The 15,510-nt window shown below is 41.2% G+C and overlaps 1 protein-coding gene across 3 annotated transcripts in view; it reads right to left on the minus strand.

Moving 5' to 3' along the window:
• The window catches only part of CACNB4 (calcium voltage-gated channel auxiliary subunit beta 4), a 79,324-nt gene extending 64,480 nt beyond the window's left edge, over positions 1-14,844 (minus strand). For all 3 annotated transcript variants that reach the window (XR_014024486.1, XR_014024487.1, XM_081312676.1), the window contains exon 1: positions 14,584-14,844. Coding sequence is in view for 1 of the 3 variants with exons in the window: in XM_081312676.1 (XP_081168802.1) it covers positions 14,584-14,628 (45 nt within the window). In the remaining 2 variants the exon portion in view is untranslated. The remainder of the gene's footprint in view (positions 1-14,583) is intronic.
• Between the last annotated feature and the right edge of the window lie 666 nt (positions 14,845-15,510).

The raw sequence follows: 15,510 nt of genomic DNA on the forward strand, positions 1-15,510 counted from the left end.
AAATGTGATTGTGTAATATGGGGGTACCAACTAAATCACTCACAAAACCGCTTGCTCTGTAACACAAAAACATTATGTGACTAAATCAGCTTTCATCAATGACAATTCAACTTGATGTAAGAGATTTCAAGAGAAAGAATACCAACTGAAGCAACCAAGATATAGAATACTACTTTATCAGTTGACAGCTTATTTCTTAAACAGCATTAGTAAATAAATAAATAAATAAATAAATATGCTTAGTCCAGGTGGAGAGAAATCTGTGAAAAGCATTATCAAATCACCCCAATATATCTTCATTTGCTACAAATGAGGCTGAGAAATTCCTATGAAAACTTCTGTTTTTACCCTAATTCTGTATTTATGCAGATAAATCCTGAAATCTGTATAGTTCTTGCTTCTTTGATGTTGCAAATTATGGGATCTGTAAATCCCAAACATCTGGAGGATACCAGAAAAGCACAGAAAATGCGTTAAGTGCTTTTCACATAGCAGATAAATCCTTTTCTTTCAGAGTCACTACCTTTACAAGATGTCCCGTTTATTTTCCCCGTTTTTCTTCCATTTATCTTGAATACATTAAAGCAGACACATGTAACCTTGCCAGAGAGCTTCTCAAGAGAGGATAATTTACTCTGTAGCACTGAAAATGCAACTACTTGCAGAAAAATCAGAAAAGTAGTAGAAAAAGATACAGACACATTTGAGGAAATAATGTAATAAACAAAGGAGTTTCCGTGTGTACCATGTGAATTTTGAGTAAATTGAGACATCACACACCAATGGGATAAAACGCTTGTTAGATTGCCCCAGATTAGGGAAGGCTGAACCATTGGCACTGCGTGGAAGAAAAACATTTGAATATTCTGTGTTCAAATACGAACTAGACTCATTTGGAACAAGTTTAATTATATAAAATCCATTTGTTGAGATAGGTTTTCACAACATTATCTCAGTGGGCTTTGCCCTTTTTTATAGGGATTAGACATTCACTTACAGACAATAAAAAAACTAATCCTTAATTATTTACCTAGTGTTATCATTAAGACATGAAAGGCTGATTTGTGTGTATGCATGCGTGCATGTGTAGACACAGATACCTTTTATATGAACACAAGATTCAGCAATGCTGACTTGCTGCAAGTGTCTTTTGTGTGTGTGTATGGGGGGGGTTAAATTAGAGAGCAACAATTCATTAACGAGAAGAGATGAACATGTCCATCTAATCTGAATACAGGAGTCACAATGCAGCCCCAGCTGATAAGTCTAAAAAGGATGACATCTGGCTATAGAGTCAAAAGACCAAAGGAACCCATCCCCAATGTATCATGTGTAGCCAGACGTCTAAAAAAAATTGACAAAGTTCCATACAGAATTAGAAAAATATTTCTGCTACTGTTTTATTAGCAAACAGGCCGCAGAAAGAAGCCAAAGGAAAGGAGATGAATGAGCGCTCAAGTGAATCCTGGGATTAGCAGGAGAAAAATCAATATTTTTAGAAATCCCAATTAAAAAGTCAGTTCCACTTTATCGCTATGGGGAAAAAAGCAAGAACTGTGCATATGTACATAAGGGAGCACACCTACACACAGCACAGCTTGCATTTTAAATGCTGATGGTGAATAACTGTGATGCCTCTTTTCTGGTTGCAAAAAGAAAGCAATGTTCGGGGTTGGGGGGGGGAAACAGCATGGATTCAGCAAAAATAAAAAGATTTAAATAGCTCTTCTTCTGGGACAGGAGAGCTAAGCTACAGCCACAAGGGTGCTTTCCAAAGCCCTGCCTGCAAGGGCCAGAATCCCTTCAAAAGCCTAGTTTCAATAATAGGACAAAAGAGGAAAATAATAACATGGGAGTATAACTGTATAGCAGGGACGTGGTGGCTCAGTGGGTTAGGATGCTGAACTTGTCGATCAGAAGATCAGCAGTTTGGCGGGTCGAATCCCAAGTGCCGCATAATAGAATGAGCGCCAGTTACTCATCCCAGCTTCTGCCAACCTAGCAGTTCGAAAGCACATAAAAATGCAAGTAGAAAAATAGGGACCACTATGGTGGGAAGGTAACAGCGTTCCGTGCGCCTTTGGCATCTAGTCATGCCGGCCACATGACCACGGAGACGTCCTCGGACAAGCGCTGGCTCTTCGGCTTTGAAACAGAGATGAGCACCAGCCCCTTTACCTTTACCTATAACTGTATAATTGATCTTTCACCAAATTAAATTTTAATTTAGACTTTGCTCCACAAAGCAGTAAGTAGTGTTTCTCTGTACTAACTAGCCTACCCACTTTTGTCTGAAACAAGATTATGCACTCCTGGTTTAGCAGATCAGATCAGTATGTCTAAGCAGCAAAAATCAGCTAGACATTCATAAAACTACTGTTAGGACCTATTTATATTGCTGGCAGAGGAATACCATATAAAAATTGGCCATTTAGCAGTTTTTTCTCCTTTTTCTGAATTTAGCATTTTACCAGCAACAGTAATGATAGGGTAACATAAATAGGACTGCGCGTGTGCACATACACACAGATAGAGACAGACAGACAGACAGAGACAGAGAAGGTTGACTACCTGGACAAATTCCTGCAAGTTTTTTTGCAAGATTCTTCAGAAATAGTTTGCTTTTTTGCCTGCTTCCTAGGATTAAGAAAGATCAACTCACCCAAAGTCATCAAGCTGGCTTTATGGCTAAGCCAGGACTGTCTCCTGGTTTCTAGCCTGATGTCTCTAACCACTCCATAAGATTTGCTCTATAAAATAGGATTACTGCTTTAATTTTCAAATTCCACCTATTGCTAGGCCCTCCTGATGTCTCTAACCACTCCATAAGATTTGCTCTATAAAATAGGATTACTGCTTTAATTTTCAAATTCCACCTATTGCTAGGCCCTCCTAAAAAGTCATGCTAGACTTTCAGTAGGTCTGAAAAACTGATTGAAGGTAGAAAGCATTATGATTCTATTTTTCAGGTAAATTCTATTTCATGATAATTTTATTATTTCATGGTACACCCTTGTTGGAAATGGGGTATACCCTTGCCTTCTGTTTCAGGAGCCACAATTAAGGAGATGATCAAATCCAATCTATTCACGAAGTGAAATGATTCCTTCTGCAGTTGGCTGACGCCACTGTTGGTCACATCTGATGCTCTTTCCAGCCTTTTCTCCAACTATCATTGCCAGGTTTGCCACAAACGTGAAAGTTCCATTTATAAACAGCAAGAATTGCTGTGGAAGAAACATAACATGACAGCATGCATAGGGTAGCTTCTGCAGCCATTGGGCAGAGGCCCAGCTCATTTCATTGCTCGGCTTCTGTCACCCAACCATGGCAGGGAGATGGCAAGGCTGTTTAATAGTCCTCAAAAAGGACTCTCATGTGAGGAGGCATGTCTCTAGTCGGCAGACAAGAGGCATGCATCTTCCCCTCCCCATCTATTTAGAGGGGAGGGCAAAGGAGTTGGTGTTTGAGTGCAAACTAACGGATGGCAGGATATGCAATACACACTTGCCAACAATGAACGCTGTTGGACATAAAGCAAAACGGCTATTGGCTGTTGGTTCTCTGCAGGCCCTACAAAGTGATATCCTAAAATATTGGAGCCTTTTGCAGCCAAATTTAATGCAGGAGAATGAAACGCCTCCATGAAATAATCATATTGGCTTCATCAAAAAAATGTACTGAATCCTGTGAGAAAAAAGGAAACAGAAGCAAAAATGATGCAGCAAATCCTTCTCCACTAAAGCAAAATACAGGTACCTCAATTTTTCATTACAACTACCACGACCAAAACTATCTTCAACAAAAACATGCCAAGCAGCTTATTAAGTCTTCTTGCTGATAAGTGCCATCTGTCAGGCCTGAAATGAACGGCTGCCCTCTTTCTCTATTTGCAAATGCAGCCCATTCTCACATAAACACAGATGTTGTATTTACAGATCATACAATTGCACATTAATTGATTCATGGAACAATTCTTCGGTGTTGGACCATTTATTTTATGTGGAAAGACTATGAAGTTTGTGCAACTGAATACAGAATTCTGTTTTCCACAGAATTTTGACATGCTAAACTACGTACCGTAATTTGGAAATTATCCAAAACGTCTTGTGAGAATTATCCAAAACTTCTTGTGGTCATCAAGCATTTGCATGGTGGATTGAATATTTTCACAGTAATTTGTTTCACAATTAATATGAAAAGCAACAGTCCCAACGAGCATACAAATCCCAACAAATTTCTATCATTGATTGTTCAGGCTGGAGAACATGTGGAGGCCCACAAATTTGCCATCACTAAGTATGTTTTTACTTGAGCAGTGACTTACTTCATTTAACATAAAATATATTTAACTTGAAATAATTCATTACTCTTGATGCATTCCATTGCTTTCAATTAAGTAACAATATGGATTAATCAGAATTAGTCTATATATTAGGAAAGAATTCTTAGCAGAGGATGCACATATAGAGGGAAGTGTGTATAATTTTCACACTGAAATGATGAGAACATGACACTTAACTCTTGCCTTCAAACTGCATATTACCTTTATTTTTAATGGCTTAATGCAATGCTTAAGAGCTTAATTGTCTAAATGAATAATATATAATCATTCTGAAGATAACGGCTTGGATTGACACAGTATAACTGAAAGATTCTTGGTTAGTGAAGACTGTTAAATCTAAGACTAAAGTATTATGAAACTGGGATATGATGAGGGACAGACAATTGTGTGTATTTATATTTTAAAACTATCAACTGTCTGAAGTTTAAATTCTGTGGCTCTCCAACCAAGGCTTCATGAAAAGGAACCAAGCAGCATTTCACCAAGTATCTGGTGGTTTGGAATTTTGTAGATTTCGTGCCCTTTGTTCAAGCCTGGACAATACAAGAGAACATAAGCAAAAGAGTAAAGTAGTCAGGAAGTAAACAATTACCAGAACTGAATCATGCAGCATTCTCTTCACCCCAAACTGAAGTTAATTTCTAAAATGCTGTTCTGTTCCAGCCTACGACCGGCCCTGTTTGAATGTCACAGACAACCCCTTTTTATAGTCATCAGGCTGGAAAAACCCAACCAAATTTATTTACAAAGAAATCAAAAGTTCAAACAAGAGTTAAACAGGAATAACAGACCAGGACTCTAGCAGAAGATCTTCAAACGGCTGCCTTCAGCAACCAGCACCTCCCACACCTTCTACTTTTATCAGCAGTCCCAAGGCGTGGCTTCTCATTGTCTTCTTCTCCTCTCACCGAGTTGCCTCATTGCCTTTCTCTGTGCTGCCTCCTGCTCCTAGCATCCCTGAATAGATCCAGCTGTGAATCATCTATGTCCAATACCTCGTGCTCACACGGCTGAGTCTGATGAGGAACATGACAGGAGGGGCCAGGCTGAGAGTCCTGCAGTGCATCAGAGCCTCCCTCTGACACTTAAGGCTCTCCAAACCCCTCCTCCTCCTCCTCTTCAGAATCATCACTCAGCTGCCAGTATCACAGGCTGACGCTGAATCACAACAAATGCCATTTGCACCTTAAGAGTTCATGATGTTTATTCTCTTTTTGAGGTGTGCTCATCTTTCTGGATTGTCTCTGTAAAATCTGTCACCACTACTTTATTTTCAGTCAAGGGCAACCACTGGTTTCTAGCTACTGGAAATCAAGTAAACGTAAGAATTGTACCAAATCTATTACATCTATTATGCAATCTTGTTTTTAGCCTTTACAAAAGACCATAAGCTTCTTCAATTTGGGGTATTCCTATATGCCTGTAATAATCCTTACATATTAGAACAGGGGTTCCCAACCAGGGGTGCTCGCACTCACTGCGGGTGCGAGACAATATTCCAGGGGGTACAAAAACTTAGGTTTTCAAAATTATAGTGTATATGCATAATTTGTTGCCATTATTTCGAACTTTTGTAAGGGGTGAGAGAATATATTAGAAGCGTTCTAGGACTGCAGGGTATAGAAAAGGTTGGGAACCACTGCATTAGAACGTTTAAGTGTTTGCCAATGGGGAAGGCAAGTATAAACACAACCACTAAGTGAATGGTACATTTAGGGAAAGTTGCACAATTATTTTGGATTCTAAAGCTAACAATAACTTAACATTGCAAAGGAGCTCAGCCACACAACATAGCCTGGAAAGCCAGTTAAGTCTCGATAGCGGGCGATAGTTTTGTTTGTGCTTAGGAATTCTTACTAGCGCTGAGAAATGAGTTCACATCTGTAGTAGCCTTTTTTAAAAAGTTGAATTCATTCCCTGTGTACAAAATCCATACTTATTAGCGGCAGCAAAAGGACCAAACTGATGTGGCTGCTGCTGATTTATGACAGATCTGCGGCCACAGAAATATTTCATCGCAACCCAGCACAGCCAACGATTTGAAGTCAGGTAATTAGAACTCTAAAGACAGGAAGAAATGAGAAGCAAATGAAAACTAGAGCAACAAAGAAAACTGAAGTCAGTTTTACAGAGGAGGGATAACTCATCTGAACAGTTGGGAGTCAAAACTGCAGCCTATGGATGTTTTAGTATTTTGTGTTATTTAATCCTGCAGTGATCGTGAATTCTGGTGTTGTTGGTTTTTTTCCTTTAGTGCAAAATGTTTCTATCTCTACATGATGGCTTAAAGCAATACACAGTGTTTTCTCTACAGATGTATTAACAATGGGGGGAAAATCAATTGCTTAATATCTTAAATCCAAAATCTATTTTCTACAGATAGGGGAGGAAGTTGGGGATTTGGGATCGCTTTACTTTCTGTAGTTATCGTTATCATTACATTGCTTTTTATGAAGACAGTCCTTTTCTAAGTACCATGTGTTTTTTTGTAAGAGCTGCTTCTCTGTGGTGCACAAATTATGATACTGCAATGAAAACATAATTAAATACATGCAGAATTACAAAACGAGATGAACATGTGTGGGAATGAAGCGATTTCTCTCTAGCTGTCAAGAATCCAGGGTATGTACCTCGCATTACAGTTATGATGATGAAATATTCAATTCCAAAAAGTTGCATCAGAGTTGAACCACAGTACCAGCCTGCTACTCTTTAAAGCAGCCACATCTTTTCTTGGATTTCAAAGCACCTGCAGAGAGCAGCTTATTGAGGAAAGTCATGGCTGCTTTAATGAATTCATAACCCAGCCTTTCCAGAATGCTTCCAAAAGTATTTCTGAAGCACTGCACAACTTCAATTATTATCTCTGCAGGAGACATGTTGGCAAAAACCAAACAAGGGGCAATGAGAATCTTATTCCCATCATCTTCTTTTTCAGCCTTATCTTAAACTCCCTCTGCCTCTCCCCCCAAAAAAATTATCCTTTAAAGCAGACATGTCAAACAAAAGGCCCGGGGCGCGGATGTGGCCCGCGAAGTGGTTTCATGTGGCCCGCAAACCCATCCTGGAAACAGTGAGGGAACGGCCCCCACTCTCTTGGCCCTGGCCCAGGCTGGCCAGGAGCCAATGTACAATTTAGTGGTGGTCATCTATGCTGAAATACATTCAGTCTTAGCTCCACAAGGCCATCTGAAAACAGCGAGGGACCGGCCCGTGCCATGTCGGCACTGCCCCCTGGGCGCATGCTGGGGAGGTATCACCCTTTGTGAGGAATGAAGAAATGCACCATCGCCTGGAAGTGGCCAGCACATGGTCCTGCCTACTTTGGGCAGGCTAGGGGTTGGGCAGCATTGTGCTTCTCTTCAGATTCATGCCACCTGGCTCAGCCTCTCAGCACTGTGAGGACAGCACCCCGCTGCCTGCCAAAACTGGGGAGGCTGGGCAGCATTGTGTAGGTAACATCGACTCTCATGCTGCTTATGGCATCCCCTCCACCAGAGCCCCCCAAGCCGGATATGTGAAGTTGGCGAGGGCCATGTGCTGGCCATTTCCAGGCGATGGTACATTTCTTCATTTCTCACAAAGGATGACACTTCCCCAGCTGCGTTTCTTGCCTGTTTTTCTCCCTCCCTCATCTCAAATATTTTCTCACCACTCTGTTCTTTGGAAGGAAGGAAGGAGAGGGAAGGTCTGAGGGAAGTCCTACCTTAGTCCTGCCCTGCTGCCCTTTCATCATCTCCTTGCCCCCTCCTCCTGGCCTATCCTGGGGGGTCTCCATATTGCTAAGGAAGCTTTGGATACAAAGCCAGGTCTCCTCACATGGAGAGGAAACGGGCCTCCCTCTTGATTTTGCCCTCATACCCATCATGAGCAACCTGGCTAAGGAGAGCAAGCATAGCAGCAGCAGCCTTGAGGAGGAGGTAAATGCAGCTGGGTACCCCCTTGGGAAAGTGGGGCTGGGCTTAGTGCCGCGGGTGCTTGAGGGCTGGGCTAGGCATTTGACCTCCACGCCACCGTCCAGCCTCCCCAATGGCCTGAGAGGAACAGTGAGGCTCCTCTGGTGGACCATGCCTTGGCACTTCCCTGGTCCCATCTCCTGCCAGAGACCCTCAGATCTGTCCCACTCCTGCCCCGGCCCCCACAGGCACCCTTGACACAAATGATGTAGAGCTGGCCATTCCCACCCAGTAGGCCATACCCACTCCAGCCACGCCCACCCAGTAGGCCACGCCCACCCTGGCCACACCCAGCCCCCCCCAGGGCAACCGCAATGCTGATGTGGCCCTCAATGAAATTGAGTTTGACACCCCTGCTTTAAAGGTAAAGCAAAAGGTTGCCTTGCATATGGAAGCCATATTTTCCACCTTGCCTCTTGCAATCTGTTATTAAAAATCTAGCCTATTTTCAGATGAGGAGGGGAAGGGCTATTTTTTCCCCCTGTGGGAAAATATTCCTTTGAGGATGTTGATGAGTAGGACCAGAATAGAAGTGAATGAGAATGCCCTTTCTCTCCAAGAGCCACCTTTGCTACCTTTTGCCCATGTGCAGAGCCTGCGTGGAAGACTCTTCTAGTCCGGGCAATTAACATGTAGGAGAAGTGGAGAAACTTCAAGGCTATGCAGAGCATCATGCTGCATCCACAACAAATTTAAGTTGCTTGGCCCAGGTCTATTAGCTTTCCTTTGTTAAAGACGAACACTGGAAAAAAAGATATACAATAACTTGGTGCCAAATGGACCATTCCTTTATTTCATAGCTTATGGACAAAGGCTTGCTCCAGTCTCGTTCACAGAACTTTACAACAGATCCAGATAGTGGATAATATTCATACAACACAATATTCCCACTTACAAACCAGCCAACTACTTTTTAACTTAGTATAAAGTTTAGTGTATCGTATAAACTCAGCTGGGCTTATTTGTTACAATATACACCATAAAATTAAGTAAATCCTGAATCAATTTTCCATGGATAAGTATGTCATGAGAATACAACCACATGCTGACAGTTTTGCTCTGCTCACTGCCAACAGCTCAACAAACAGCAAATGAATAGAAAATAAAGAGTGCATCACTCTCTATATCCCCCATCCCTAAACAATGTTCCTTAGAAATACATAAGCCAATGCAAGATCATAAGCTTGAAGTGTGATCTTGAGCATATGTATTCAAAAGCCATATTTAAAACAATGGTACATAATCCCCAGCTAAGTATGTTCAGGAATTGTGACCCTAACTAACTGTGACCAGAAACCCCTTTTGGCTCTTAGATCACTTTGCCTCCTGGTGAATACCTTTCATTTCTGGCAGTGGCCTGTCAAATAGCAAATATTTTACCACAATCATATCAAGTCAGCTCCCTGATCAGTTTAGAAAGCAATTTAGCCCTGGTCTAACATTGTTGTATTGTTATATTTCTTTATGTCAGAAATCAGAGTCCTCAAAGATCGGTGTTATTAAACCAGCTGCCAGGAAACAAATTCAAACTTTATCAGGCCACATTTGGAAAACTTAAAATAATCTGAATGATTCAAAATCTATACAACCAATAATTATAGTTGGAGAAAAGTGACCAGTTGCATTCCTATCCATCCTTAGATGGCAGCAGGTCCCATTGAAGCCTTTTGTCGGAGTAGACATTCAGATATTTACACTACAAAACTCAATTGGGTAACACCCCTTCATTCTGCTCCTTCCCTTAAGAAAGGATTGCTGATATGTGTATCCCTGATAACTAAACTGCTGACTCCAGTTGTTACGTATTGCATTGATCCAAATTTACTAATGTGCCAGTTTATAACAATGATTACAAACCTACATTTTGAAAACTACAACAACCACAGGTTAAGATGATATATTGAAAATTTAAACTCATGTTCAGGGTAAAGGATCCAGGTGGTAGACTATAACAAATCACCAAGATATGCAAGGAATGTATTTGAAATCCTTCTACTCCTAATTCCATCCAAATGCAATTACAAACAAAAAGTAAAAACAGTTTGCGGACAGAAAGGATGTGTTGAGAAGGATAGCAATAGCACTTAGACTTATATACCGCTTCACAGTGCTTTACAGCCCTCTCTAAGCAGTTTACAGAGTCGGCATATTGCCCCCAACAACCTGGGTCCTCATTTTACCGACCTCAGAAGGATGGAAGGATGGGTCAACCTTGAGCCGGACCAACTCCTTTTTCGCTCTAAGCACACCTTTATTCATGCCTCTTCAAAGGCCAAAGATGTGCTTCGAAAGGCTTTCTGAACTGCACTGTATACAGGCAGTCCAAACTTACAACTGGCAGCTTAACAGCATTTCAGAATTATAACGGATCTGAAAAGGGGAACTTGCAATCTGGATTCAAAGTTCCAACTGGATTCAAAGTTCTCCTCCATAGTCATGTGACTGAGATTTGGGATCTTGGCAACACTGCCTCACTTAAGTCATTTGCGGTATCCCACAGTCACATGACCACAACTTACTACAGTTTTGCTGTTATTGGTTTGCTTAACAACTGCAGCAAAAAAAAGGTGGTAAAACAGTCAGTCACGTGACCAACCCATTTTATGACTGTCACAATATATAACTGTAATGGGAAGACTCCATTATGGTCATATATTGAGGGCTATCTGTACAGAAACATCAAGCAAATAAGACCGGGATCTATATTTAAATTAAAAAAAAACCCTTATTTTATAAATAAACATAAATAAAAAAATACGATTTATATTCTTAAATGATCGAACCCCTTCTCTATTGATTATCTTTGAAAGAAATTAAGACTCTCTTCTGACTTGAAATATGAGCGGGTCTCTTTCACTAACAAAGTATAAGGTAAAAATAAACATTCTCCTGAATTGAGCTTGAAGTCTTTCTGACTATATAAAGACTTCCATGCAGATTTCTGGGCAGGAATCCAGAATTAGCTAGCCACTGTCCTCTTCTACGATTTTTTCCCCCAACTTTCCAGAGTAGCTAACACAGTTGGTTTCCCTTCCAGCTACTAACCAGACCTAATTCTATTCAGTGTTTTTTGGAAACATCCAAAGTCAGCAAGATCCCACCAGCTGCCCCAGTTACACTACTTGTCTCCAAATGTTCTCAGTGCTGAATGAGAAGTTCCAAAGCCTGCCTGAGGTATACCTGCAAAACTGCTCATTAAAAAAAATTGTAACAGGTGGGAAATATTAATTAGCACCTATCTCTACAAATTGTCCTTCCATGCAAGACCAATTTGGAATCTGACAAATTTTGACTTTTTTTCTTCTTCTTCAAAATCCTCACTTTATTCATGAATTTGCAGCACAGCACCACGGATCAGACATCAAACTTGAGCAACCTAGATTCTGTGTAAAGCATACTGCAGTAAAAATTGCCATACTGGCAAATTGAGTCATTCCAACCTATTCATGTATATAATGTGAGGGTCTTTAGATACAGATATTCTTACTACAAACAAGAAACCCAATTTCAATACATGTCTCTTTGTATTTTTATACACGAAAGCCCAGCTGAGCATTTTGGTTGCTTTGCTGAGATATCTCCCAAACCAGAATTGTTTACAACCTCTTAATTCATACATTTTTAAGAGAAGACACATACATACAACACATTTTACTTTTAAGTTCTTACCAGCCCATTCTTGCAGAACATCACCTCGGTGACAGAAGCCTCAACTTTGAACATAATAGACTTATTCACTGAATCTTAGTTATATATTCTCCTGCATTATTATCAATGCAGCATGAGCAGTATAATTTAATTTCTGTCCTAAAACTTCCTCTTTAAATAGATTCATATACAAAACTACAATTAATATTCCCTCAAACAGGTCACAATTGGGGCTTAATAAAAAAAGGAAGCAGGCAATAACTTCTCAGAATCTTGATTTATGGAGGTGAAGACTATTCTTCAAATTAAAAGCTTAAGACAGGCTTTAAAATAAGAGAGATTATGGAATAATTATCAGTCTGAAGTCATCTTCTTGGAAATCTCTTTAAAAACACACCCACCCCAAATATATGTTTTACAAGGGCGAACATAAAGGATAACATGGTCTTCTCCCACACCAATTCAACAGACCTCTCCCGAATCTCACCACCATTACTCTTCCAATCCAGATAGTACACACTAAATTTAAGCATAAATAATCTAGTTCACACAATGGTACCAACATTATCAGCAGCAATGTCCAGCAAATCCTCATGACACTCTGCTAGCAATAGCATGAGCCATGCAAATGTTAAAAAGACTCTTTGGAAGAAGCATGAACTTTGGGCAACAAAGTACAGCTCATTCCATATCCAGGGGTTACTGGGAAGGAAATGATTATCTTGGCTAAAGCAGAATATTTTTAGTCCATGCACAAACATGCAGGTATTGGCTGGGTGTTTAAAGTGAATCATGTAGAAATTCTGTACCCGCAACTGGCTATATTTTTTCTTGTTCAACATATTTTGGGTTTTGGGTATTTGTTCACAGCAATTTCTCATTCATTCACACAACAACCTTGAATGAGACGTTTCCGTGTCTGCTACATATTGAAGGGGAAAATGAGCCTGACAAAGAAGGGGTTAGGCCAGGGGTCTGCAATCTTGACAACTTTTAAGACTTGTGGACTTCAGCTCCCAGACCCCTGGGCTAGGCCATTTGCAGAGCTAACAATGAGCAATCCAGAAATCCAGGTGTTCTCAACTCAAGACCCAGACATTTTAACCACTGAGCTTGGCTACTTCACTTTAAAATATTTCGGATATATTACTGCAGTGCCAGTCATTCTTCCAAATAGGTATTAGCTGAACATTTCTTGCCTTGTTTTGAAAAAAGTTATGAATGTATTAATACATTAGCTAATAATTAAAAAATAATAATGGACAGGGAAGTTGGGGGGGGAATGCAGAAATACCAGTATAAAATCAATAAATCAAAACAGCAGATTTTGAAAGTCAAAAGAGAGTTTGTTTTCAATTCACTTTGAATTTCAACTTTCCTATTAGAAAATTGTAAAAAATAAGAAGTATTAGTGGTTGAATCAGTCTCAAAATGCGGTATTCTGCAGCTGTATTCCAAAGAGCATTATAGCAACAGGGACATTTGCAAAATACGTGAGATCTGGTGCATTTCCAAATGGATCTTATCAGTGCTGATCTTAAATAGGGGCTATTGATGCATAGACTGTTTTATGTTATAATCATTGCATTTTTATGCCTTTGCAATAAATCTTATGTAACACATTCCTGTTTAATATGGAACAGCATGTATCCCATTGTGTCCATCTAAGCACTTTTCTCTTTGTCCAAAGAAAGCATTGCCCCCTAAGGACTTTTTTAAACTGTAGAGGTAAAGATTTTGACTAAGACAGTTACAGTATTATGCTTTATAGTTCTCAATTGTCTTTTTTCCAATCTACATTCAACCGGCTTCCAACTAGCACAAGCTTTCAGATAACTGGCCATCAATTCTGGCCAAATAGAAATACCTATCCTGGCTTAACAGAGCAGGTTATCTATTAAGGAGTACCAACATCGCAAAAAAAAAAAAAAGGACAAGACCAGCAAACATGACACCTCCGTCTTAGTAATCAGCTTCTTTGAAGCATCTGTACTGTTTTTATGATGTTACAGGATTGCATTAACTCCAACCACTTGTGCTGCTTCTTTGTTCAAAAAAAAGCAAATGGATGGATCTACGCTGATTATTTGGTTAGGTAAAGGAGAAAAAAAATCCGCTCAGGAAAATTAACAATCCGGTTAAACGAAGCAGAGAGGGGAGCATTATGTGCACCATTCCCATATTCCTTCAGACGTTGAACATAGCGGCCCAAGGACAAGAACATTTTTTTCCCCAAATTGGAAACCCGGAAAGCATTCATTCCTCCAGCCCGCCTTGGGGACAGGGGTGCAATCTTCTAAACCAAACGCTTTCCACCACCACCACCACCACCCCCTGCTTTTTTCTTTTCAGGGATGCTGAACGAGGAATTACATAACCTGGGATTAGGTTTAGGCGCCTGCAGATCGGATGCGCTGCCAATATCCCACCGAGAAAGAAGCCCGCGTTTTGGATATCCCTTTCCTTCTGCTTTCCTTCGTTATTTTCTGAAGAAAGCTTTGAGAGGGGTGGGGAGGGAGGGGGGGGGAAGAGGAGAGACAACACGCCAAAGCCTGAAAAAAGGAAGGAAGGAAGGAAGGGAGGGAGGGAGGGAGGGAGGGAGGAAGGAAGGAAGGAAGGAAGGAAACCACTTACCGCCTCAGAGTCTTCAAATCCATGCAGGTACAAATTGTCATACATGGAGGTCTGATAATCCCAAGAGCCCCTTTTTCAAGGCAAAAAAACACAAACACACACAAAAAGTAAAACACCCTGGCCACAGACACCGCGGGGGGAAAAGGCCCAGTCCCCCAGCAGCTCAGTTGTTGCTTTCTTCTCTCAGTTGTCGGGCTGCTGTGCGGCTTCCACCCGCCCGCCCACCCCTCCGGGGCCACGGCACTTTTCATTCACATCCTAGAGAAGGAGAGAGAGAGAGAGAGAGAGGTCATCCCGAGAGGCGGCCCAGCGCCGGCATTTTATCGCGCCTCTCTCTCTCTCCGGGTCCGAAGAGCAAAGGCAAAAAAAAGCGCTCTGCCCCTCCGACCCGAAGGCTGACGACGACAGAGGCGAGGAGACGAAAGCCTGATTGGCTCGGGGGCTGCGCCTCGTCAACTTGCAGACGTTGTGCTGCTCCGTGCAAAGGGGGGGAGGGGGAAACGATAAACGTGAGGACGGGCTCTTCCGAACAGGCATCGCTTTCCCCCTCCCTCCCGCCCGGCCCCGTGATTTCTTTTGCCCAAGTCTCCTCAGAAACGTCATAACAAGGCATCGTCATTAAATAAAGAAGTTAGGCTGACAGAGGATAACTGGCCGGCTTGGATGAAGTACGCTGGGCTGATTTTCCCAGGAGGAAGAAAGAGATTTATTTTTATTTATTTTATTTTATTTTAATTCCATTTATATCCCGCCCTTCTCCGAAGACTCAGGGCGGCTTACAAGCTTAGCAGTAGCCTTCATTCTATGTATATGCCTGCTTGTTAGGGCTTTCACCCACACACACCCAAGCGGCATTATTACAAAGTCAGCTTAATTGCCCCCAACAATCTGGGTCCTCATTTTACCTACCTCGGAAGGATGGAAGGC

This window comes from Vipera berus, assembly GCF_964194415.1.
Source record: "Vipera berus genome assembly, chromosome: 1".
Classification (NCBI taxonomy): Eukaryota; Metazoa; Chordata; class Lepidosauria; order Squamata; family Viperidae; genus Vipera; species Vipera berus.